A 25105-nucleotide genomic window follows, 5' to 3' on the forward strand; every position below is an offset into this window, starting at 1 on the left:
AGGGGGGAATGCCTCCCCCTGTTATGAAGGAGGTGTGCGAGGGGATGAGGCTGTGTCTCAGCCCACAGCTGGTGCTTTGTGCTGTTGCAGTTTTTCCTGGTACACCAAGTAAACCTGGGCCTGGATTTCCCGGAGACAGCGTTATGGGGTTTGTTAAAATTGCACCCAGAAATCACAGATGAAGTAACACTGGGCACTCCAGTTTCAAATGGAGCGGAGCGGCATCCCCCTGAGGATATCGCTCTGGATTATACTCATTGAGGGCTTGTACGGCCAGGTTAATTTCTCAGAAAAGCAAAGCCAGGTTCCTACTAGGCCTGGGAAAACCTTATTTCCTAGGTGAACTCTTGGAAAATTAACATATTTTATGTTGTATTAATTTTTTAAAATATTTTTCCATTATGCAGAAGCACTATTTTTTGTAATTTATGGTCACAGCAGAGGTTTCAGCACAAAATGTTTCAATGGAAAAGTAACACGATGAGCTTGTAACAGTTTCAGTGGGAGGGAGTATATGTTAGCACAGTCCTCGCAGTGCATCATGGGATTTAAAATTTGCCAAAGTATTTATGCGCATATTTCTTATGTTTTCACCTTTCAGTATAACCACTACCACTGGTCAGTTTACTACATGTGGTTTATGCTTCCTGGCGTTTTATGAGTTCAAAGTGTTTGTCTTTCTTTGAAATTATTTCCCTCTACAATCTGTCTATTGACTCACGGGAATCATAAACTGTTATTAAATTATTAGTACACATTTGATCAAGTCCTTGTAATACAGCACTTACTGTAATCAACTGAATTACTTTGGAAACGCATGTACCTAGATATACATTTATTGTTATGGAAATATTTTAGTAGTACATACATCTGTAGAATAATACAAACATATACAACTACCAATTAAATATTATTAACTATAATGATACAATTAATCACAGATGAATCATACAGATCGTAGAAAATAATATTTATTTTTGGCTATTTAACCCCTCGGGTGCCCTGGAATTGACGGTTACGTCCTGGGAGGCACCGCTCGGGTCCCAGGACGTAACCGTTACATCCAGATAGGGGCCCTCGGTGGAAGCGCTAGCGTTCTCCCCTGGGCCTCGCACCCCCGTCTCCTGGGCAGGGAAGGAAGTGGAATCGCTTCCCCTTCCATCCCCACCCCAAACTGACCCTCTGTGGCGTCTGATGATATCAGTGCGAGATCACGTGCTGACCACATCAGAGGCCTACCCCTCCGCGCTGGACGATGCAATCAGGCAGCAGAAATGCCACTAGACACCAGGGGGTTTGTTATTTTTTTTAATTATTGAATAAGGGTTGCTCCCCTTGGGGCAAAATTAATGTTAGGCCATTTCTGTCCCCCTTGGGGGCAGAAACCGCTAGACACCAGAGATAATTTTTTTTTGTTTCTTTTATTTTTTTTAATGAGGGAAGCGACCCCTTTGGCAAGGATCGCTCTCCTGGGAACAAATTGTCTTTAGGCCACTTCTGCCCCCCTTCGGGGCAGATCGGCCTGTTTATATTAGGCCAATCTGCCCCCAAGGAGGGCAGAAACCACTAGACACCAGGGATTTTTTTTGTCAGTTTCACATGAGGGGAGTGACCCCTTAGGTAACGGTCGCTCCCTTGGTGGGGAGGAGGAAATTTGTTTTAGGCCATTTCTGCCCCACTTGGTGGCAGATCGGCCTATTGTTATTAGGCCAATCTGGCCCCAGGAGGGGCAGAAACCCCTAGACACCAGGGATTTTTTTTTGTTGCTTATTTTATTTTTTTATATGTGGGAAGCGACCCCTTAGGCAAGGGCCACTCTCCTGGGGGGGCAAATTGTCTTTAGGCCACTTCTGCCCCCATTCGGGGCAGATCAGTCTACTTTTATTATGCCCATCTACCCCAAGGGGGGCAGAAACTACTAGACACCAGGGATTTTTTTTTGCGTCAATTTCATGCAAGGGGAGCGACCCCTTAGGCAAGAGTCATTCCCCTGGAGGGCAAATTTATTTTAAGACATTTCTGCCCCCCCCCCCCCCGGGGACACATCGCCCTATTTTTATTAAGCTGATCTGCCCCTAAGGGGGGCAGAAACTACTAGGCCCAGGGGATATTTTTTTCCCGCCAATTTCATGCAAGGGTCATTCCCTTGGGGGGCAAATTTATTTTAGGCCATTTCTGCTCCCCTTGGGGGCAGATCGGCCCATTTCTATTAGGCCGATCTGCCCCCATGGGGGCAGAAAACACTTAAGCACCAGGGATTGGTATGTTTGAGTTTTGTTTAGGGGGGCAGCCCCTTGGGAAAGGGTTGCTCCCCATGGGGCCACATTACTGTTTGCCATATCTGCCCCACTTGGAGGCAGATCGGCCTATTTTTGGAAGGCCCATCTGCCCCCAAGGGGGCAGAAAGCCCACCAGAGACTTGGGAAGATTTTTTTTCAAATTAAGAGGGTGGTGGTATGGCCATAACCCCACCCCAAATAAATGGGGCCAAAGTTGTTCTGCCCACCAGTGGGCAGATGGGGCAATTACCCGATCCACTCCCGGGGGGGGTGGGGGGGGAGAAAGTCTACTAGATGGCAGGGAATTTAAAAAAAAATAGTGGGGTGGTGGCTACCAAGCAGTATGGGCATAGTTATGCCCCCACCCCCAACTGAAGGGGGTAAGAGTCTTTCAGCTCTCCCCTGCACACTAAAACATCTTAGCCCACGGCAAGCAAGAGGACATTCGAATAAGTGGGTTTGGTTTTAGATTTGGGCCATGAGAGCTTAGCTAACTCTCAAAATCGTCCCACTTGGAATGGTGAGGGCTGCACTTTTTGGACTTTAGGACGCTGCCTTGTAGAAAAATCCACAAGACCTAAACACATCTGAAAACTAAACATCTGGGTGAGCCCAGGGTGGTGTGCTTCACATGCACCCGCACCATTTTCCTACCCACAGTGCCCTGCAAATCTCCAAACCTGCTGGAAATCACACATTTTTTCCACATTTTTGTGATGGAACCTTCCGGAATCTGCAGGAACCCACAAGATTCCTACCACCCAGCATTGTCTCATCTATATCATTTTTACCGGGCAACTGAGGTGAACGTTGGGTGGTAGGAAATTTGTCCCGGTGTGGTGTTCCCACACAGAAATGTGGGAAAAATGTGATTTATTTGAGCTAAATTTGAGGTTTGATGAGGATTCTGGGTAAGAAAACACTGGGGGATCCACGCAAGTCACACCTCCCTGGACTCCCTTGAGTGTCAAGTTTTCAGAAATGTCTGGGTTTGGTAGGGTTCCCTGTATAGCTGCTGAGCCCAGGACCAAAAACGCAGGTGCCCCCATTCCCCCATTCTCCCCCCCACCCCCGCAAAAACAGGTAGTTTTGTATTTGATAATTTTGAGGTGTCCAGTGTTTTGAATCATTTCCTTCACGGGCAACAGGCCTACCCACACAAGTGAGGTACCATTTTTATCGGGAGACTTGGGGAAATGGTGGGTGGAAGAAAATGTGTGGCTCCTCTCAGATTCCAGAACTTTCTGTCATCAAAATGTGAGGAAAAAGTGTTTTTTGGCCAAATTTTGAGGTTTGCAAAGGATTCTGGGTAACAGAACCTGGTACGAGCCCCACAAGTCACCCCATCTTGCATTCCACTAGGTGTGTAGTTTTGAAAAATGCACAGGTTTGGTAGGTTTCCCTAGGTGCCGGCTGAGCTAGAGATCAAAATCCACAGCTAGGCACTTTCCAAAAAACACATCAGCTTTCAATGTAAAAATGTGTCCATGTTGCGTTTCCTGTCGCGGATGTTAGGCCTACCTACTCAAATGAGGTACCATTTTTATAGGGAGACTTGGGGGAACACATAATAGCAGAACAACTGTTATTGCTCCTTGTCTTTCTGTATATTTTTTACTTCCGAATGTGAGACAGTGTGTAAAAAAGACATCTATTTGGGAAATGCTGTGTAATTCACATGCTAGTATGGGAACCCCAGAATTCAGAGATGTGCAAATAACCACTGCTTCTCAACACCTTATCTTGTGCACATTTTGGAAATACAAAGGATTTCTTGATACCTATTTTTATATTTCACCAAATGAATTGCTGTATACCCGGTATAGAATGAAAACCCATTGCAAGGTGCAGCTCATTTATTGGCTCTGGGTAGCTAGGGTTTTTGATAAACCTACATGCCCTATATATCCCCGCAACCAGAAAAATCCAGCAGACGTATATTGCTTTTACAAATCTGACATCGCAGGAAAAAGTTACAGAGTGAAACGTGGAGAAAACTATCTGTTTTTTTCAGCTCAATTTCAATATTTTTTTTATTTCAGCTGTTATTTTCTGTAGGAAAAGCTTGTAGGATCTACAATCCCTTGCTTAATTCAGAATTCTGTCTACTTTTAACAAATGTTTAGCTCTCTGGGATCCAGCATTGGTTTCATACCCATTTCTGTAACTAACTGGAAAGAGGCTAAAAGCACAAAAAATATAAAAAATGGGGTATGTCCCAGTAAAATCCCAAAATTGTGTTGAAAATGTGGTTTTCTGATTTAGGTCTGCCTCTTCCTGAAAGCTGGGAAGGTGGTGATTTTAGCATCGCAAACCCTTTGTTGATGCCATTTTCAGGGAAAAAAAATCACAAGACGTCTTCTTCAGCCCTTTTTTCCCATTTTCTTGAAAAAAAACAAAATTTTCGCTGTATGTTGGCTAATTTCTTGGTCTCCTTCAGGGAAACCCACAAACTCTGGGTACCTCTAGAATCCATAGGATACTGGGAAAAAAAGGATGCACATTTGGCGTGGGTAGCTTATGTGGACAAAAAGTTCTGAGGGCCTAAGCGCGAACTGCCCCAAATAGCCAAAAAAGGCCTTGCACCTGAGGGAGAAAAGGCCTGGCAGTGAAGGGGTTAAATTGTGTTTAGATTACATCTGAAAATTTAGATTAAAATGGTTACATACGTGTGTCAGCATAACCAAATTTGTGGTATAATATAATTGTTCCCTGATTAAATTCCTTGCATATTCATCAAGAGATTCAGGATTATATCAGATAACTACTTATAAACACAATTTGTGCAGTTATGGCAAGACTATTAGCCCTCAACTTGGCAACACATTAACACTGTGTTTTTCTGCGAAAACAATAAAGGCACTGTAACATACCATGCACACATTCAGTCAGTCAGTCAACTTTATTTCAGCAATAAGCCATAAAAAGCAAGGTGATACAAGGCACAAACATAAAAAGGTCATATAAATAATACCAAAGGACCATAAAACATATAAAATCACTATCAATAAAATTCCACAAGATCAGGAGGAAATTACATCTCTTTCACACTAAAATTTCAGGTTAAATTTACAAGCTCATACCGGTCTCTCATTCGAATTGCACTATTAATAAAATTAACATAGCATGGCACAAATGTATCGTAGTTAATTTCTGTAAAAATTCCATTGCAGGACCGTGTTGTCTAAACTCCCCATGATGCAACAATGGAGTTAGAAAGATCCTTTTTGGATCTTCATAGAGTGGAATAGAATAAAATGCATAGAATAAAATAAAGTGACAAGTACTTCGTTTGGTGGCATGATCACAATAACAAGAGGGTAAGTCCCGCAGCCAAAAACATTGTGACAGGAAAGCTACTTTAAAATGGATCAGATTGAGTCTGAAATATGTTAAAAGAAGACGATAATTTGAATTCTCTATCCATCTCAAATATGGTTCCAAGGCTTTAACCGTAACAATCTGCTAATAAAGGTCCACCGATTTTATGTCCAGAACACCTCTTAGCCTCTCCTTCCCACAACGGATTGCATACCTAGCTTTCACAATCAACTTGGCGTTCCTTGGAAGACATGTGGGGGAGATAAACCAATCAATTGAACCTAAATTCTGAAGGCCTGATTTTACATACATCAACCATGGTTTCTTATTCACATTATCTAGAGCTAGGCAATCTAGCATACAGCCTCTGGCTAATTCTGCTTCTGGGTTTTGCCAACACTTAATCCACAATAAGAGTGGCAAGACTTTTATTTGATCTGTTATATAAGGGAGTCCCACCTCCTCGTGGCATATAAAATTATCTGTATCTTTTGGAACTGCAAGCAACCTACAGGTAAAGGCATTCTCAACATATTAGAGATTATCTGATTTATGGTAACCCCAAACCCTTGACCCATAAATAGCTGCAGCAATGCATTTAGCTTTATACACGGTGATCATCTCTGCCAGAGGTTTGTGGCCTAATAACTTAGCAAATCGAAAAATGCCTACGTTTCTTTCCAATTATTGTACTTTCACAAAGAAGTGTGATTTCCACTCTAGGGTAGAGCTAAAAATGATACTTAAATAACTAAAATCCTTTGAACATTTTAAAATGGTACCCCCCCATTCTAAAGTGCGTCATTTTTGTGCGTTATCGCCCGCAAGTCATGGTATATGGTTTACTTTTAAATCCAGGCCTTCCATACACTCAGTGAAGAGATCTAATAGCTTCTGCATTGCAATAGGTGAGTGAGCAATCACAGCCGCATCATCCGCATACAACAGTATTGGCACGAAATGATCCCCCACCTTTGGGACGTCCACACCTGCACGGGATAAATAATCTGTAATACCATTAATATAAATTAAGAACAGGAAAGGTGCTAAAATACAACCCTATATGACACCTCTCATAGACTTTGCTGAAGACGATAGTTCCCCTTGTGGGCCATATCTGACCGATACTTTGAGATCATGGTGCAGGTATCTCAATAAAATAAGCAAGTCTGAATCCACCCCCATTGTCTGCATGATCTTCCATAATGTATCCCTATTAACCAAGTCAAAGGCACTTGACAGATCAGTAAATGCCATATGGATGGTGGCGCCCTTGGCCTTTACATATTTACTAGTAATCAAACTTAAATTTAGTATTTGCTAAACAGTTCCTATACCCGTCCTGAAACCAAACTGAATGGGAGTTAAAATCTTGTTCTCTTCGGCACATGTCTCAAATCGGACGAGGATGACCCTTCCCAAGGTCTTTGCTGTGGAGTCTTTTAGAGATATTGGCCTATAACAGGCAGGGCACGATTTATCTCCCTTTTTAAAAAGGGGGGACAAGGATGGCCATTTTACATGGATTTCCCCCACCACAACACTTCTTAAAACATTTGTCACAACTGGAGTCCATAAACCTATGTTTGATTTAAAGATATCAATGGGGACTCCACCCAAACCTGGGGCTTTAACAGAAGTAGATTTTCCAAATGCAAATAGTACCTCACTAATTTCAAAGAGGAAATTGAGGGGTACTGGGGGTGGCTCTGGTTGAGAAAAACAGAGGACCCATGAAGGGGCCGGCCACTTTCAGTTGGTTGAACAATACCCTTGAAATGTGTCACCAACTGGGCCTCCAGAATTATAGCTTCCAACTTGGGCGTGTCGTCCTTACAAAAGTAAGACTGATTTATGATGGCCCAAAATTTCGCATTATCCCTAAATGATGAGGCCAGGGCCAGCTCTTCCCAGGCCTTATCTCTTATAGACCTCTTCCTTTCTTCAACGGCACACTGATAGTCACGCCTGGCCTCTTTAACGTCCACAGGGTTGTGCAGGGAATTTTTAAGTCCCGCCTTTAGATGCTTGTGCGCCGCCGAACAGGCAGCATTGAACCAGCGATGCAAAGAAATCCTAGGGTGGGGATTATGAATGACCAAACATTCAGAAATCGCCCCCCCCAAATAAGATTTTAAATCCTTTAAGGACTGAGGTGTTAATACAATATTCATCCAAGCATGCAAAAATGGACTCTATATTATCCTGCACAATGTTTTGATTAAAACTAATATGGTCAACCTTTGCCCAGTTGAGCGGAAGACCTTTATTCCTAAAAAGACCGGTATTGCATTCCGCCACATGAAATGACACGCGTTGCATATCGAACTCCCGGCTGATGACAAAGCCAGGCAGGAGCGCTGGCGTGGATGGCATCGGGACTGTGGTGCAAAGCGGGACAATGTGACGTGTGGTGCCTGCAGGTCACATGCAGGCAGCAGCTCGGTGACGGCAACCTGCAGTGCCAGTGAGACCAGGGCTGTGGCATGAAGCGTGCGGTGCGACATGCGGTGTCTCCAAGTCACGGTGCACGCACCGTCATCGTTGTTGCTGAAGCACTGTCATCAGTAGGCCCAACACGGCGGTGCGGGTCGGGCTCCATGCGGCACCCACGGGTCGCGGTGCAGACAGGGGCATCCGTTGACGATGCTGTAGTCGATGGTGCTGGCGTTGGTGTACTGGGGCTGAGGTGTGGGACGGTTCTTTGTGTACCTCACAAACGGTGTTCACAGGCCACGATGCAGGCAGCACGGCGGTGTCAGCATGGAGCGCCTCCATGGGGATGCCAAGGCAGCGGTGTGAGCAAGCTGATACGGAGTGAGAGCCCACAAGTCACGGTGCATGCAGCGGCTTGGTGGCGTCGTCGGTGAGACAAGGGTTGTGGTGCGACGTGGGGCACAGCTCTGTGTGGCATCGTCAGGTCACAGTGCAGGCAGTGGCATCATTGACGGTGCTGCAGTGGTTTTTCTTCTGTTGCAGCACAAAACACACAGTTCCCAGTGCTGTAGGCTGAAATCTTTGATATCCCTGAGACTTCCAATAGGAGGCAAGCTCTACTCCAAGTGCTTGGAGAAACTGCACAAGCATGATAAATAGCAAAGTCCAGTCTTTGCCATCTTAAAGACAGAAGCAGCAACTGCAGGCCAACCCAGCAAAGCACACACAGCAAAGGGTCAGTACTCCTCCTCCAGCTCTTCTCCTTGACAGAGGTTCCTCTTGATCCAGAAGTGTTCTAAAAGTCTGGGGTTTTGGGTCCACTACTTATACTCCTTTCTGCCTTTGAAGTAGGCAAATTTCAAAGAAAAGTCTCTGTTGTTGACAAGATCCTGCCTTGCCCAGGCCTGGCCCCAGACACAAACCAGGGGGTCGGAGACTGCATTGTGTTAGATCAGGCACAGCCCTTTCCGGTGTAAGTGACCACTACTCCCTCCACTCTAACCCAGATGCAAGCTACACCCCAGTTCCCTTTGTGTCACTGTCTAGAAGGAATTCACAACAGCCCAACTGTCTGTCTGACCCAGACGTGGAATACACAAGCAGGCAGAGGCACAGAATGGTTTAAGCAAGAAAATGCCCACTTTCTAACAGTGGAATTTTCAAACAGACAATTTAAAAACTACTTTACGAAAAGATGTATTTTTAAATTGTGAGTTCAGAGACCCCAAACTCGATATCTCTATCTTGTCCCCACGGGAAACTGCACTTTAAGGATATTTAAAGGCAGTCCCCATGTTAACCTATGAGAGAGAGAGGCCTTGCAACAGTGAAAACCGAATTGGCAGTATTTCACTGTTAGGAAATGCAAAACACATCTATATGTCCCACCTTTAACATACATTGCACCCTGCCTCCTGGTGCTACCTAGAGCCTACCTTAGGGGTGCCTTCCATGTACAAAAAGGGAAGGTTTGGGCCTGGCATGTGGATGTCACGGTTTACTCATCGCTTATGGTTTTGTCCAACTGGAACTGAAGGATGATCTTGATTTTTGTAGGTCCTGCTCTGACCAAGGTTAGGGCGGCCCTTTCTGGTAGCCACAGTGCTGCTGACAATGGTACGTCAAAAGGCAGTCTGTGCCCTCCACAAGGAGTCCCAAAGGAAAAACTCAAAGGGAAAAAACCTCTATGACTGGAACTCCCTGGAACAGAAGAAAAAGCACAAGAAAATGTAAGACTTCCGATTAAAAATTATAACTGGAAGGAAACTGGAACGACCAAAGGAAAAAAGGCTGGAAACACAAGAAAACACAACCGTAGTGTGGTCACCACCAAAGGAAGTGTTGCAGCTCAAGGCGAACAAAAATCCCACTCCTTAAATACCCCAAAACAGCAAGTGACATACAGGAAAGGCAAAAGATGCCACGTTGGATTGGGAAAGGACTATAGAAGGAAATAGATGAGGACGCCATTGTAGAAAGGGAACCTAATGCATGCAGGGAAAGAGACAGAAAGAAAGGCATACTGGGAGAAAGAAGAATATGGCCCCTACTTGAAAAAAAGGGAAAGAAGAAAAGAAGAAAGAAAAAGAAAGAGGAAAGAAGACAGAGAAAAGAAGTCCAAAAGAAAAGTCAGTCACCAGGAAAGTGAGGGGTGCCCACTCTGAAATCCGAGGGCGCACCGCGCCCTGAACTCCCCGAGGCCCGATGCCCAATCTAGGACCTCGTGTGAAATGAGGCGGAAAAAAGGGCCTCAGCGAGCCTCGCTGCCAGGAAACGAACCACGGCCCCAACCGCGTCCAAGCCGGCTTTCCCGCCCGTGCCACGTCAGCCCATGGCACAACAGTGGGTACACTTGCCAGGTCGAATTGTCAGTTTACAACTGCACACACAGATACTGCAGTGGCAGGTCAGAGATATGTTCACAGGGTTACTAATTTGGGTGGCACAATCAGTCCTGCAGGCCCACTAGTAGCATTTGATTTACAGGCCCTGGACATCTCTACTGCACTTTACTAAGGACTTACTAGAAAATCATATATGCCAATCATGGATAAACCAATCACCAATACAATTTACATAGACAGCACTTGCACTTTGGCACTGATCAACAGAGGTAAAGTGCGCAGAGACAATAAACCAGCAAAAACCGATCCGAAAAAATAGGAGGAAGAATGTGAAAAGTTTGGGGATAACCGTGCAAAAAGGGCCACATCACACAGAAACTTAACATCTTTTGAGGCTTTTCTGCAGTACCTGAACGAAGGCGGCAGTTTTGAGGGCACAGACTTTTAACTGTGCACTCTAAAGAGCATCACGACTGCAACTCGCATTTCTAACAGATTAAACATTGCACTCTACACACTTATATGAGCAATTTTATTTCACTAAATGAATTACAAGAACTAAGGTACAGAGCGCTCAATAGCTGGATCAATTAAGATGTGTGCAAGCTCTGGTATTTATGCATACAAATAATCAACAAGCACTGGCAAAGCCAGTATCTCCTGTGTTCGCTGCCAGCTTTCGGTCTTGTCAATGCCTTTTTTGTAAAAAAAAATTGTAACATCATATTGCTGGAGAAACTGTTAGACCCATGGCAATATATGAACGAATTACTAGAAGCAAAAATATCTTTTGGCATCAGAAAGACACATTTGCATAGCAGTCCCAGGGTACTATTTTGTGTGCAGATGTGTTCAGCACTGGCTGAAGTGGAATGACCCATTGCCTCATCTTGTATAAAAGGAAAGTACATTATATATAATTGTAAAATACAAAGGTCTTGGCTAACACCTTACCTAAATTTGACGGAGCTTCTGTTCTAACAGAGAGACAAAAAAACATGGAAACCCCAGGCTTAGAAGTGCATTTTGTGCGAGAAAAGGAGATGAGCCTGTGCCCAATGTCACAACAGGTAGCATTGTTTAGCCACACTTCCACCTTCCTTATCATTGCAGAGCGCGAGGAATGTAGATAGATATTACAACATGGTGGTAATTAAAAAGGGAGAATGAGGTAATATTTTCAGAAATGTTTTCCAGACTTGGTGGGAAAAGAAGAGATTGGTTATTTCTAGGTTTAAATCTGTGATATTTGCCGAAAGGTTTCCTTTTTGGGCGGTCTGCTGTGTAGTGTGTAACTCATCTTACCCCGTATCCACATTATATTTTAATGTAAACCGATTATAACCAACACTTACCCCGGAGAAAGCACGTGGATTAACACCAGCTCCACCCAGCAGGCATATCTGTTAGAAATTGTTAATCCCATTACATGTGAGTTCCCGCCGGGATGATAATGGGTGTTAAGAACTTTCAAAGCAAACAAAACACCTGCAAAGTTAGAATAAGTAGATTAACACTGGGAACATCAGAAACAATCACACCATTGAGTATTCTCATTGTATGTTCTATGTGTGTTATCGTTAAATTTGCTGAATAGGTTAATTGTAAAGTCACGCTTATTATTACTTCGTTATTTAAAACCATACACACAAGAGAAGATGCAAATATTGTTACCATTAATTTGGATTAGAAACAAAAAATATATAAAAATCATAGTTTGATTGTGAAGAAAAACGATATGAAAAGAGAGTGAAACAATCGGAACTTCATTGCGGGCTAAAGTTTATTCTCCAATTCATCACTGGTAAAATAAAGAGATTTCTTGGCAGTTTATAGGTCGATGGATCTAAGCAACTGATCCTCCAATTCGTCTCTAATGATGTTAAAGGGACCTAATTGTGTTCAACAAACAATTATAAATAGCAGCAAAAGAGAAGAAAGATAAGAGAGGGATCCTGCGGCAGTGGTGGCCCGTCCTTTAGGGCAGAGGTGCCACGCCCCCTCACCTTTTGCCCCCCATGAAGAGTGTCTGTAAGGCTGAACAAAGGTCAACCTGACAGACACTCTTTATGTTCAGGTCAGGCAGCCAGGAGCAGATATGCGCGATTTGCGCAGACTCCTGGCTGCCTGAGCTGAACTTTGCTGGGCTGAGAAGATCACAGCTCCTATGAGCGTGACCTCCTCAGCCCAGCAAAGGTGCCTTGAGGCCCTCCCCTGGGTGACGAGGAAACCGTCACCTATTGACACTCTCCCTGGGCGCTTCAGTTTAAGCCCTGAAGCGCCCAGGGCGATTGTCAATCAGTGACACTTCGTCACAGAGTGGGGTGGGGTCAGCAGTCTCACTGACCCCATCCCACTCTGTGACGAGGCTGAGACTGCTGCCTTCCCTCAGCCAATGAGGGAAGGCAGCAGTCCCAACCCTCCAGGGACCTGGAGGCCGAAGGTAAGTGTGTGTGTGTGTGTATGTGTGTGATGTTTCAAATTCAATCTTTGGTGCATGCGTGCATGTTTGAATGGTATGAATGTTGTTAATGAATGTGCGTGCGTGTCTGTGTGTGAAAGAATGAGTGTGTGTGATGTTTTAAAATGAATGTTTGGTGCATGCGTGCATGTTTGAATGTTATGAGTGTTGTTAATGGATGTCCGTGCGTGTCTGTGTGTGAAAGAATGAGTGTGTGTGTGTGTGTGTGTGTCCTGCCCGCCCCCCTCCCTCCTAAAGCTGCCGGCCGCCACTGTCCTGCAGATTCCCAATAAAATCACAAAAATGTGCACTCATTCACAGGAAACGTCAGCGCTCAGAAGTTTTTCAATTGACTGCATACATTTCAGAAGTCTCTCTGTCACTACTGGGTTCTCTGCTTTGAGGAAGGTCATTAATGCAGGTCTGCAGGAGGGTATGTTCAGTAGCCGAATAGTTGTTTTAGTAATAAACACCGTTCTGGCAAAAGAACTGGAAAGATGCAGACAATATGGGCAAATGTTTCACTATAAGATTGACAAAGACTGCAGAGTGAATTGGTACTTTTCCTTATCCTAGCAGGTATAGAATCAAGGGTTGGCAGACCACACAACCTAATTGAATGAGCTGTTGTTTAACTTGTTTTGACATACAAACACATAAAATTGGTTGCAGACCCGGGTTGTGGTAATTATTTAGAAAGGTCCAAGCATGTGCATGAAGAACTAACTTTTGTTTGTCTGCCAGATGCGAATTCTGGCACACCACTTTGGTGATTAACCTTTAAAAAGTTGTGAAAGTGATGGTGGCTGCCTATAACGTGGCTGCCTGTAAGTTCAATACAATTGAAAAAAAACAATCTGAGCTGGACTTACTGCCTGTACTTATTTGTAGCCACAGATAGCTTTCCAGTGAGTCAACCTTTGAAGAGCGTGACTTAAAGCAGGTTTTGAGAAAGACCCCTTATCAACCCAGAATTTGATTAGACAGGCCGAGCTCCAGGCGGAGTTGTGCTGGGGAAGTATGTTTTGGAAGGAAAAAAAGCTTCTATAGATGCTAAGGGTTTATCAAATAGGTTAGACCCTCTTCCAAACACATCCTCTAAAACGTATGCTAGGGTGGGCAGCAACGTAGCACGAATCACTTTCTTTAAAAGTTCAAGCAAGGCTCCTAAGAGTTTTTTTGAAAGCTTTAGGAACCTATGAAGTAAAGAAGCTGCTTTTGATTTTATGGACTCCTTGTGAGGGAAGACTGCGCGGTTGTCAACAATTATTCCCAGGGACATGTATTCCACTGAAGTTTTAATATGGAGGTCACTAAGGTACCACTGACCTGGATTCTTTGGGTTTCTACCCATTATCATTGTTCTGGTTTTCTTAGGATTGCTGGAAAGCCCATTGTGTTTTGTTCATTTGTGCAGTTTACCCAAGAGCCGTTGTAGCCCCACTCTGGTTTTGGATATTTAAAGGGCATCGTCTGCATAGAGAAGGAGAGGGAAACGCTATGGTTTGCATACCCGCACTAGTTAAGTGCACCAATGGCGCATTACTTTTTAAGAGCTTCATTATATTTCCCCTATTTAGTAGGTTGTGGGGGCCTCTTGATTTATATTCCGGCTAAACTAGGTTAATTGCTCCAATATTGGATCTGTGTGAAACTTGCAGTTCAGAGATTCAATGTTTGCAGGGCTCACTCATTGCTTTCTCTTTCTGAGTTTGCCAACATTAGTATGACTGGCCTGAGTAATAATAACACCTTATAGATACATTTTAATAAACAGTTTGGTGTGTGAAGCATGCTTCATAAACAGTCACTATTATGTCAACAGTATGAGAAACTGACTTGATGGCCTAGGCCCTACAGAGCAATAGAGAGGGATAACAACCAATGGAAAAGCCACTAGGTCTGACTTAGGATGCAGACTTTTGGCTGTGTCAATGTTTGTTTCGTTTTGTCATACGTTTTGTAAACCTCTAATGTCGGGGAAATGCTGGCCCTTGATGTAGCAGAAATGTTATTGCTATTTTCTACGGTACAGTAATCATCTATATGTGACAATCTTTGTATATTGTTACTAATACTAATAGATTGATTGTAAAGTGGTGCACTGAAAATCTATATTAATGTGCATTCAGTGTGGGTTACTAAACTAAACAGTCGTGGTTTTTCCCTACAACTTCATGTATAACAAATTAAGACAGTTCTAGGTAATTCTTCACGATATTAATTAATAGGGTGCATTCAAACAAAAATGTTTTTAGAGGAATGTTTGAAATGCTACATGCTAAATTGTACTCCTGCACCATAGTTAAAGCACTGTATTAACAGTTATTCTATTTTAAATGTACTGTAACTTGAACACTTACAAAGCTTTTTAACAATTACTTAATAATGTAAATGGTATATGTGCCTTATTTTTGTATAAAATAATGTACCATTTTAATCCACTTTGCTTAGCCTAAGTGAGGCCTGCATGGCCCGTTTCCTGACTGAGCAGAGAAATGATTAGTCATTCTTGCTAACGTTTCATTCTTTTCAGACTTCATTCCCATGAGATGCTAGCTTGGTAATAGATGCCCTGTTGTTTTACACATAGGGAGTCTGAGAAATAAACCTTGAGCCCAGTACATTCAGGAACTGTGGAATGTACTAGGTATACAATAGTATACAATTGTTTCAACCCGCACAGATGAGCTACGATGGATGACTTCTACATGTTGGTGATGGGAGTCTTCACTGATGTTGCAGTTCCATGTCGCATGACTGACTGTGATCGGATAATCATATCTCACACATCATGTTGAGTGAGGGATGAGCGAATCATCTTGCACTATGGACTTTGATATACTGTTCCCCAGTTGGACTTTGGACACTTAAACATTCTCCTCCTTACCCTCTTGTCCCTCATTCTTCTTGCTGGACCCTTGGACTCTGAGAAGTGTAGTCCTCTCTACCCCACCCTTTATTCCAAATGCTTTTCTGCGTTTTTGGACTTTCCCCCTGACCCCAAGAAGAAGTCACTTGACAAAGCTTCTGACATGCTGACGTCTTCCCTTTTTTGTCTACCTTTTACCTACTTTAGTTACTTACAGTTTGCCCCAGATGTCATTTTTTCAAATTCTTTTTGTACTTTTCCTTTTAACTTTTTGCCCACTTGTGTTTAGTCCAGCACGTTTTAACTTCTCACTCGCTAATCTACAGGGTTTTCCTTTGCCCTACCCTAGCTAAGCTTAGACAACTTTTAAATTGTCTTAATGCTTAAAAGAACTGAACAAAGCGTGGTTTCTACTCACTAGATTATTTTGTTTATGTTTTGTATTTTCATAGTTGAATGTTTAGTTCTTCTGATGTTAGTTTGTCTAAATATCTTTCTTCGCCTTGGTAAACCCCTGGTGATTTTTTATCTTTATAATTCTATTTTGAGAACTGTCTCCATGACTTTGAGTCTGAGCTTGTAATAAAACCCTTTAACTTTTTCAGACTGGAGTTTTCCTTGTATGACCTATGAGATCACACTACATTCTAAATTGATTTGTTGTGAAGTTTGATGCCTATGTCTCCACTCCCTTATGCAGGGTGCAAATATTCATTGACCTTGTTTAAAGCATAATTCTAAGTAGGGAAATGTTTCAACAGATCTTGGTAGCAGTGTAGTGGTTTCTCCCTCAAGGGGGGAGACATAGTTAGGCATACCGTTAGGGATCCTCAAGATTTTTTCATGCTAATTGCCCACCCCTAAAGTGTCTGTCCCATGGTTTGTTCTGAAGATTGATGAAGATCCAGCGTCGCTCCTCTGCTGAGAGTGGATGTGCGAGTATTAAAAGAGTGTGCACTTGCACTGCATTGGCTAAGATTACGGTGAAGTTGGGAAGTGTTTTGCAGAGTTTCCGCACTTGTGTGGTTGTGGTGCTAAAATGTTATGCAGTTGTTGTTGTTGAACGGGTCCACTGTGGCCTAAGAACCCGGGATGAAGCACAAGTGTAGAAGACGGATAATTTATTGTATGTAGTGTATGGCACTTGTCGTAAGGTGTTGTTGACAGTGCCAATAGTTCTCCTTGAGCAAATGAGGGTTGGTTGATATCAAGTGAATCCTGAGCCCGTATGGAGGATCTGTGTCAACCGGAGTGAAAATTGCTGGTCGAATCTCATTCAATGTGTAATTGTGACAGCTTGGGCGAAGAGTATATTTCCATACTGTTTTGAAGTGTTTGGAAACCCTATCCTGTAGTGAGCAGACAGGTTGTTGGTTTTTGGCTCGCAATATTTTGCATTAGGTTTGCGTGAAAAGCAATTGTGTGAGAGACAGTTGCAAAGAAGAGTGAGTTGCTGCGCGGAGTAAGAATGATGCCATCGTAAGTAGTGCTGGTATAGGTCAGTTAGTCTGACTCCGTGCTGGTATTACGGGGCTTCATCACAGAATTACTTCCGGATTCAAACGAAAAGTACATTTGTGAATTACTGAATTTGATTGAAAATTAAGTTCTTCTAAGCTTTCAAGAGTTATTGAAAGGAGAGTTATTTATCCCGGTTAGAGAGAGCATAGAGAAACCACCCGAAGATTCTCCAGGTCGTTATGTGTTGTCTGAAAAAAGTCTTCATGCATGTTTGTGGCTTGAGCAGTGGCATAGGATTACTGAGAAAGGAGGTGCATTAACATTTCCTCACTATGAAACATTACATTTAAGAATCATTGAGAACTTGAGGCCTTAATTTATGAGACGAAACTGCCTCTGAGACCCCCACAATTTGAAGCACCTAATACTTAGGAGCATATGGCTCATCACAAACAGAGAGATAAGTACAAGAATAGAATGAAGAAAGCAATAAGAACAGTTGCAGAAGCAAGAAGGGATAGTCAGCAAAAATCTCAGTTGTTCCAAATGGTTGTTCAATGACAAGTGCACAGGGATTTGTAAGCCCAAGTGATTCAGAAATGGAGAGAAGTAATTCCCCTCTGAGACCATTGACACCTACATGGATTTAGATCCAACTTTAATGATGTCAGACAGGATTTACTCCTGATGTGAGGTTTCCTCAAACATCTTCCCCTTATTTTGTGCCCAGATCAAAACCTCTTAATCAAATTCACTACAGTATTCTGAATAGAAGGTTACCCTTTAACACTCCAGAAGACATGTCTAGTGCAAGTACCTCAAATTAATCAATTGCATGTCTGTCAAGAACAGAAATGTTACAGAGTAATCCAATAAGTTTGCAAGGCTTTACTGTCCAGCAATTGAAAGAGTGACTGAATAATTTGAGTCCTGCAGGTGCAGCAGGAGAAGCGAGTTCCAATGCCAGAATATAAAACACCACACAAGGAGATAGACCATTGGATACACCCATATCCAAATTAGAATTAAATGAGATGATACTTGGAAATGTAGACACAGTTCTTTTAGATATTTATACTGAAGATAAATTGCAGTTTCCATGCAAAGACATTACAAAACGTGCAGGTCAAGTTTAAGACAGACTAGCTGAATTAGCTCAGCGATGTCAGGGTTCGAAAAATCATAAAAATGTTACTAGACCTGCAAGTCGAGTTCCTTAAATAATCTAAGCATAGAGAAAGCACAAAAGGGTAGTAAGGGTGAAAAGCGCCGCACATCTGAGCAGTACAACAATTGTATATGTGCAAGTGTTTAGAGTGAAAGCAGGGTCTGGTGCAGCCTGGCCCAGTGCCTTACTACCCGGTAGGCACAAAGACGGGTATAATAATCTACTCGACCTAAATGTAATGTAGTTGACCAGTAAACGGGTCTCAAATTGTGTGAACCTAGGCAAATAGTTCACAGAGTTGCCTTTTTTTAAATAATTCTCACATATGATTGCACCAAATATGTGACCTCAGCATTTGTGCAGTACAAAAAAACCTCTTTTGTTTGATTAAGTAGACTAATGTTTGCTGCATGCGTCACAAGAATCTAGCCCACATACCCATGAGGTCTAGCCCACATAACCCAGGGCTTCTTTTAGTCTACTAACAACATTGACATCAGGGCAGGAGTGTTTCACCTTTGTTTAAACACTCAATTTTATTAAATATATTACAAAACCATGATGTGGTAACAGATTGTCATCCACACACAGTAACTGTCCAAGCAATGTCCAAGACCTCTCCACTTACTTGCAGCTTTACTGATAAAACTATAGTGTAATAAGAATCTGTGAAATTTGGGTTTCATAAAACATATCCTTAGCACATCAACATGTAAAGTATTCTGATTTGTTTTCATCCTATTAAAATATTTTTCATCACACAGAAATATAGAAAAAGGACTTTCACAACTACTGAAATATATTTTGAAATGTTTGCACAGTTGACTTAATCATTTAAATGTTGTGTGTCAGGAAACACCTGACACCCTAAATCCTTTTATTTTACATTCTAAGCAGCAGGTCACACAGTTAACCTTACAAAGTCATGGAACTCTGCAGTCAGAAGGAAAATGAATTGTAAGAAAAACTGACTTTTGACCTCTGTCTGTGAACACAGAGCAAATGTGACATAAGAACAAGATTTAAAGGCATCATTTATTGCCCCTCCACTTTTCAACTGAACAGAACACCTGTTCAGTGCAGAAGGGAGGAGTAAGTATTAAAAATAGCTCGACCTGATCAAATAAGACTCACCAATGCGAATGGTCAGTGGGATTTTCGAGCCGTGGATATGATGTTGATTTGGAGAAATCAAAACCCTTGAAGAGGAATTTCAGAGTAAACCTTGCTGACAGGCCTACTTTAAAAATGAGACCTCCTTGAATGAGAATGCAGATTAGGAAAATGATCACATACATTCAGAAATGGGGAGCCTTAGACAAGTGGGACGGAAGATGGACCAAGAAAACAGATCATAAAAAAACGAAAATGGATTTGCCTCCGGCAGGAGTAGATCAAGTTGAAGGAAGTGCAGAGATGCTTCTCATGAGAGAAATTCCTGGTGGTGGATATGTTCATGTACCTTGGAGTAGGAGTGATATTTTGTCATTCACAAATGATTACCCAAAATTGAAGGAGAAACCAGTTCAATCGTATAAGCAAACAGAAAGGTTTGTGAAATTTTCAAAATGCCTGTCGGAAGATATGAATACTTTGTTTTACATTGTGGTTCCAAGTGACTTGCGGACTAAGGGTAAGGTTGCCGTCGATTGGCCTGACAGTGAGCCTCCAAGAGATCCAGTGACAAATGGGTCGGCTGAAGAAGAGATGAAAAAGTACCAGAAGGTAGTTGGCTTTTTGAAAAATAAGGTGACCCCTAAGGACACTGATTGGCTGAGGATTGACAGGACGACTCAGGAATCTAAGGAGTCGCTATACTCCTATTATGAGAGATTATTGCAGGCTTATAAACATTTCAGTAGTACTGAAGCTATGGAATCAAAAGATATGAGTCCTTTTGTGTATAGATTTGTTCAGGGATTGAAGCCAGGCATAAGTAACATGATTCAGCAGCATTTATTTGTTAATAGAAAAAACCGATGGATGAAATCATGCCGTATGCAAAACACTGCAGTGATGAACTGGAGCAGAACAAAATTGAAGGAGAAAGTGATGTAAATGAAAGCTGCACAGAAAGCTATTAAGAATCAACAGTTTGTGGGGAATACCAGTGGAACTCAGGTGATGCAAGATAATTGTTACAAGCCGCAAGGTAGAGGACATGGAATTCCTGTAGATCAGAATGGAGTTGTTGATGTCCAGGCATTGAAAAGAACCACTCCATGTCACGGCTGGAGGAGGGAGTGTGCAATCAGTGGTGCAAATATTCAGGTACAGAATAATGGAATTGTAAAAGCACAAGGCAATAATCAGGTTCAAATGCAGAGAGTTCAGAGACCGTGAATGCAGAATGCAAATGTGTCCCACAGACAGCAGATGCAAGTTCCACAAGCTCTGATATCCCAACAACAGACAAATGTGTCCCAACAGGATTTAAGTTAGGTTACAAATGTCAATGGGAATCAGTTTGCATCACAGTTTCCCTTAATTGATCTGAGTGATGATGATTTTTCAGACATTTTTCAGTTAAACTGCACAAAAGAAGAAGAGGAATGTATGCTAGGTGCTAATTTAGAAGTGAATCAATGTGGTCCATATGTAGATGGTGATGTAATAGGTCACCGTGTGTCATTTCTGGTTGACAGAGGTGCCACATGCTCTACTGTCAGAACAGTAGAAGTACCAAACTTGCCACTTTCAGGAAAAAACTACTGTCCAACCCAGTAACAGAATCTGTCCCCGTACATATAGGTTCAATTGAAGAGAAGCATCAGCTTGTGGTGTGTTATCCAGGTCCTGCAAGTCTTCTTGGATGCTACTTGCTATGCAACCCACACTAAACTTTACTAGAGCATGTCTGACCAGCTATGAACAAATAATACTCGCCTCACATAATGTAAATCGTATATGCTGAAATACCCTGAATCCAGCAAATTTGATGCCTATTCCAGTGAATGATAAACATGCAAATGATGATTGTGCTGATTAAATTGGGCATTACTTTCTAGATGTTACTGAACTATGCACCAAGCCAAGACAAGATATTCAAGACTTTCCCTTACCTGAAAATGATTATGTAACATTTGTTGATGGCTCCTGTTTAAGAGACAATGGTAGTATCCTGAGAGCTGGTTATGCGGTTTGAATGGTATCATGTGTGGTCGAAGCCTCCTGGCTTCAAGGAGTCTTTTCTGTCCAAGTAGCTGAATTAGTTGCTCTTACAAGAGCATGCTGTGTTTCTGAACAGCTGAAGGTAACAATTTTCACTGATAGTATGGCTGTAGTGATATTCACGACTTTGGAGAGTTATGGTTTCAGTGAGGGTTTATGACCTCATTAGGTTCACCAATTCGCAATGGAGACAAATTCTCTGCACACCGCAAAGCCATTGATTATGTAACTCTCTGATGAGGTTGCAATATAGTGTGCCTTGAATTTTATTGCCTTTAATGGGAAGTACTCCAATGAGTTAAATGACGACACATGTTACAGTCTTCTGTTAACTGTTACAGACACCTGGCAGGAAGTTAAGAGATTGCAGGAAGAGGTGTCAGAGGAAGAACAGCAATGTTGGGTTAGAGCAGGTTGTGTCAAAAGAGATAATGATGATGTTTGTGTTTCAAGTGATGAAAGAGTTTTGATTCCTAATAATCTGTTACCACCCATGGCCAGGCTTTACCATGATCCATCTCATATTGGTTCAATGATATGATTAAGACATTCAGACAAACCTGTTTCAACCCCAGATTCAAATTGATGGCAGAAGCTCTACTTCACAGATGAGTCATGTGCCAAAAGATGAATGTAAGCAAACATACAGCAGTAACACTGAGTCACATAGGTAGATCAGGAGAACCTTTCAACACAATGCAGCTCGATTTTATTGAGATTCCCGCATACAATGGATGGAGATACATCTTGGTTATTGTGTCTGTATCCTTTCTCGTTGGGTTGAGGCTTACCAGACCAGGAGAAACAATAGTCTTAAAGTAGCAAAGATGTTGCTTAGAAAGCTGATTCCAAGGTGCGGCTTTCTGACTTCTTTAGATTCAGACTGAGGGGCACACTTCAATAGCGAAGCCCTGAAATTATTATGTGCGGCATTAAAAGTTGAGCAAAGACTACATAGCAGTTACAGGCCTGAAGCTTCTGGAATGATGGAACACGTTAACAGAACTTTGAAGTCCAGATTGGCAAAAGTATGTGCTTCTACCTCATTGAAATGGCCTGATGCATTGCCTCTTGTTTTGATGAGTTGCAGAGTACTTCAGACAGAAAAACTGGTTTGTCCCCACATAAACTCATCACTAGGCATGCCATGAGATTGCCAGCTGTACCAGCAAATGCGCTTGTGAACATTACAGGTGACATGGTACTAGATTATTGCAATGACTAGCTGAAGTGGCTCATTCAGTATGTCATCAGCCTGGACAAGTTACAGTCCAGCCACAGCAGGATCTCTGTCATGACTTGTGCCCAGGGGACTGGGTAATGATCTGAAAGCACGTGAGGAAGTCCTACTTAGAACTGCGCTGGAAGGGGCCACACCAGGTTGTCTTGGTTACTGCAATGGCTGTAAAGTGCACTGGTCTCCCTAAATGGGTACATGTTAGCCACACTCGCAAAGTTCCAGGTCCTCTTGAGGATACAGCGCCTGTCTCTGAATGGTCGGTTACAGTGATTCGGAAGGGTCGGGTTACTCAAGCTGTTGGGTATGTGCAAGTGGCTGATACAGCACAATTGTGGTCTCAGGAGGGTCTGAATGAGTCAATAGCAGTTGATGGTACAGACGGGTCAAGATAGAAACAATTTGCTCTGCAAATCTCAGATGCTGACGAAGGATCTAGTGCTGTAGCAAAAAGAGCTGTACCCAGAGACAAATGGCTGAATGAGAAAGCAGTGTCAGTAGTGCAAGTGCCCCCAATGATTCCAGAAGAAACTGAAGAATCTGGTTGGAGCGACAATGACACTGATAAACCAGTAGCTCGGAGATCAAAGGTAAAGAGTTCCTAGTTAAAAGTACGCAGCACCTGAATAAACATATTTTGCAGAAAATGACTGGGCGATGGAATTTACAACATTTTGTGTTAACAATACATATTCAGTTGAGCATTCTTGAATTTGTTCTTGTAGAAGAATTGAACTTTGAAATGTTGTTGGCACTTGATAAACTGAGACATTATACCCTGGATGTGCTTATTGGTGTGTTTTCATCTGCGCACTTGGTAAAGACATTTGAACTTTAGTAGAAGACTTTTGAATATTTGCTAGACAAAACTTGATGAACGTTATAGTTCAAGACGATTTGCGCAACTAACTTTGGAAAAAAAAAGTTTTGTTTTAGTTTAGTTTTTTATGTCTGCTTTGCTCACAAATAAAGAAGGACTGAGAGAAACCGTTGATATTTTTGCTGCTGCAATTTGCGTTTTTGCCTTTTTACATCTTTGATTTTGAATTTTTGGCCTGAAATTTGAGAATTCATGGAGTTATACAGGAACAAAAGTGGTACGTATAAGTACATATGCGTAGGCGTATTAGTTGTGATGGTTATAATAATTATATTGTTGCTCATCGTACAGAGAAGGTCAAATCAATAAGTACCTAGAGTTCTACAAGCCCAATAGTAAATACAAATTCTTTGTTTAATGAGAAAGATTTATAAGCAGATGGTTCCAGAGGTGAACTGTCTACAAATGTATATTACAAATTGTTAAATGAATATGTAAATACCATGGAAGTTAAAGATTGCTATGTCTGCACCCAGTTGTCATCATCAGTTAGAGAGGGAATCACTTATCATAGTATTTCCTTGACATAAGATGTTTGTAGTAGCATGAGTTTGTTGCTGACTCTTTTGTATCAGTAGGAGTATTTCCAGTATTATAACTTGAAATCTGATCTTGTTTTTTCAATTGTCCTCATCATGAAACATTTGAGCAGAATTGCCAAGGCTAAAAACATTGACACAGTGGGAAGATTATTTGAACCCACATTGGCATTTGGTAGTCTATGCGCATATAAACAAACTGACCTGTATTCTTACCCCAGTAGAAAAGGAATTTATTGCACAACATGAAGATAGAAGAAGAACAATTAAAGGAAAGGTAGAAAAAGGAGTAGTACCACATAGTTGGGGGGAGAAGAAGAAACTCACTCATTAGCAGGGAGCCAAGTACCATTTGCCTTAGATTGGCAACATGTAGAGAAGTTGTGTATATATAGCCCTAAATCAAAAACTGACGCAACATTTGTAGACACTATTAAATGCTGACGTGTTTTGTTTAAGAGGGATTGTACCTTTATGTTAGCTGGTCAAGACCCCACCATACCAGGTGTTTATTTCATCTGTGGGAAAAATGGGTATTATACGCTAGCTAAAGGATGATATGGAACATTTTATTTAGGAGTAGTCTTTCTGGAGGGCGTGGCCAAGATGGCGGCCGGAGCGGACGCTTGAGAAAAGAGCTCCGCTCGCGGCCCTCCTTCTTGCCGAATATCCTGGTCCCTGGTTCCCAGTCGGCCATAAAATGCTGAGGCTACCCCCCCAGTGCCGGGGGCAGCCCTCAAGGACACAAAAGTAGCTGCGGATGGCCCCGTGATCAACTGCTGGATTCGAGGAAGCAAGACGCGCCTGGTGCTGTGGATCGGGAGGTGAGGCGGCCCTCCCGCGGCCGGCGAGACGTGAGCACGGCAGTCGGGTCGCCCCGTTCGGCTTCCCCGTGGGATCGCCGGGGGGGTCGAGGGCTGTTGGGCCTGGACTGC

At 42.5% G+C, this 25105-nt stretch overlaps 1 protein-coding gene across 8 annotated transcripts in view; it reads right to left on the minus strand.

The window, feature by feature from the left end:
- The window catches only part of RHBDD1 (rhomboid domain containing 1), a 301363-nt gene that overhangs the window by 167240 nt on the left and 109018 nt on the right, over window positions 1-25105 (minus strand). For all 8 annotated transcript variants that reach the window (XM_069213514.1, XM_069213507.1, XM_069213508.1 and 5 more), the window contains one exon: window positions 11737-11869. In XM_069213514.1, the coding sequence (XP_069069615.1) occupies window positions 11737-11869 (133 nt within the window). The remainder of the gene's footprint in view (window positions 1-11736; window positions 11870-25105) is intronic.

The sequence above is a fragment of the Pleurodeles waltl genome, chromosome 11 (assembly GCF_031143425.1).
Source record: "Pleurodeles waltl isolate 20211129_DDA chromosome 11, aPleWal1.hap1.20221129, whole genome shotgun sequence".
In the NCBI taxonomy this organism is placed as follows: domain Eukaryota; kingdom Metazoa; phylum Chordata; class Amphibia; order Caudata; family Salamandridae; genus Pleurodeles; species Pleurodeles waltl.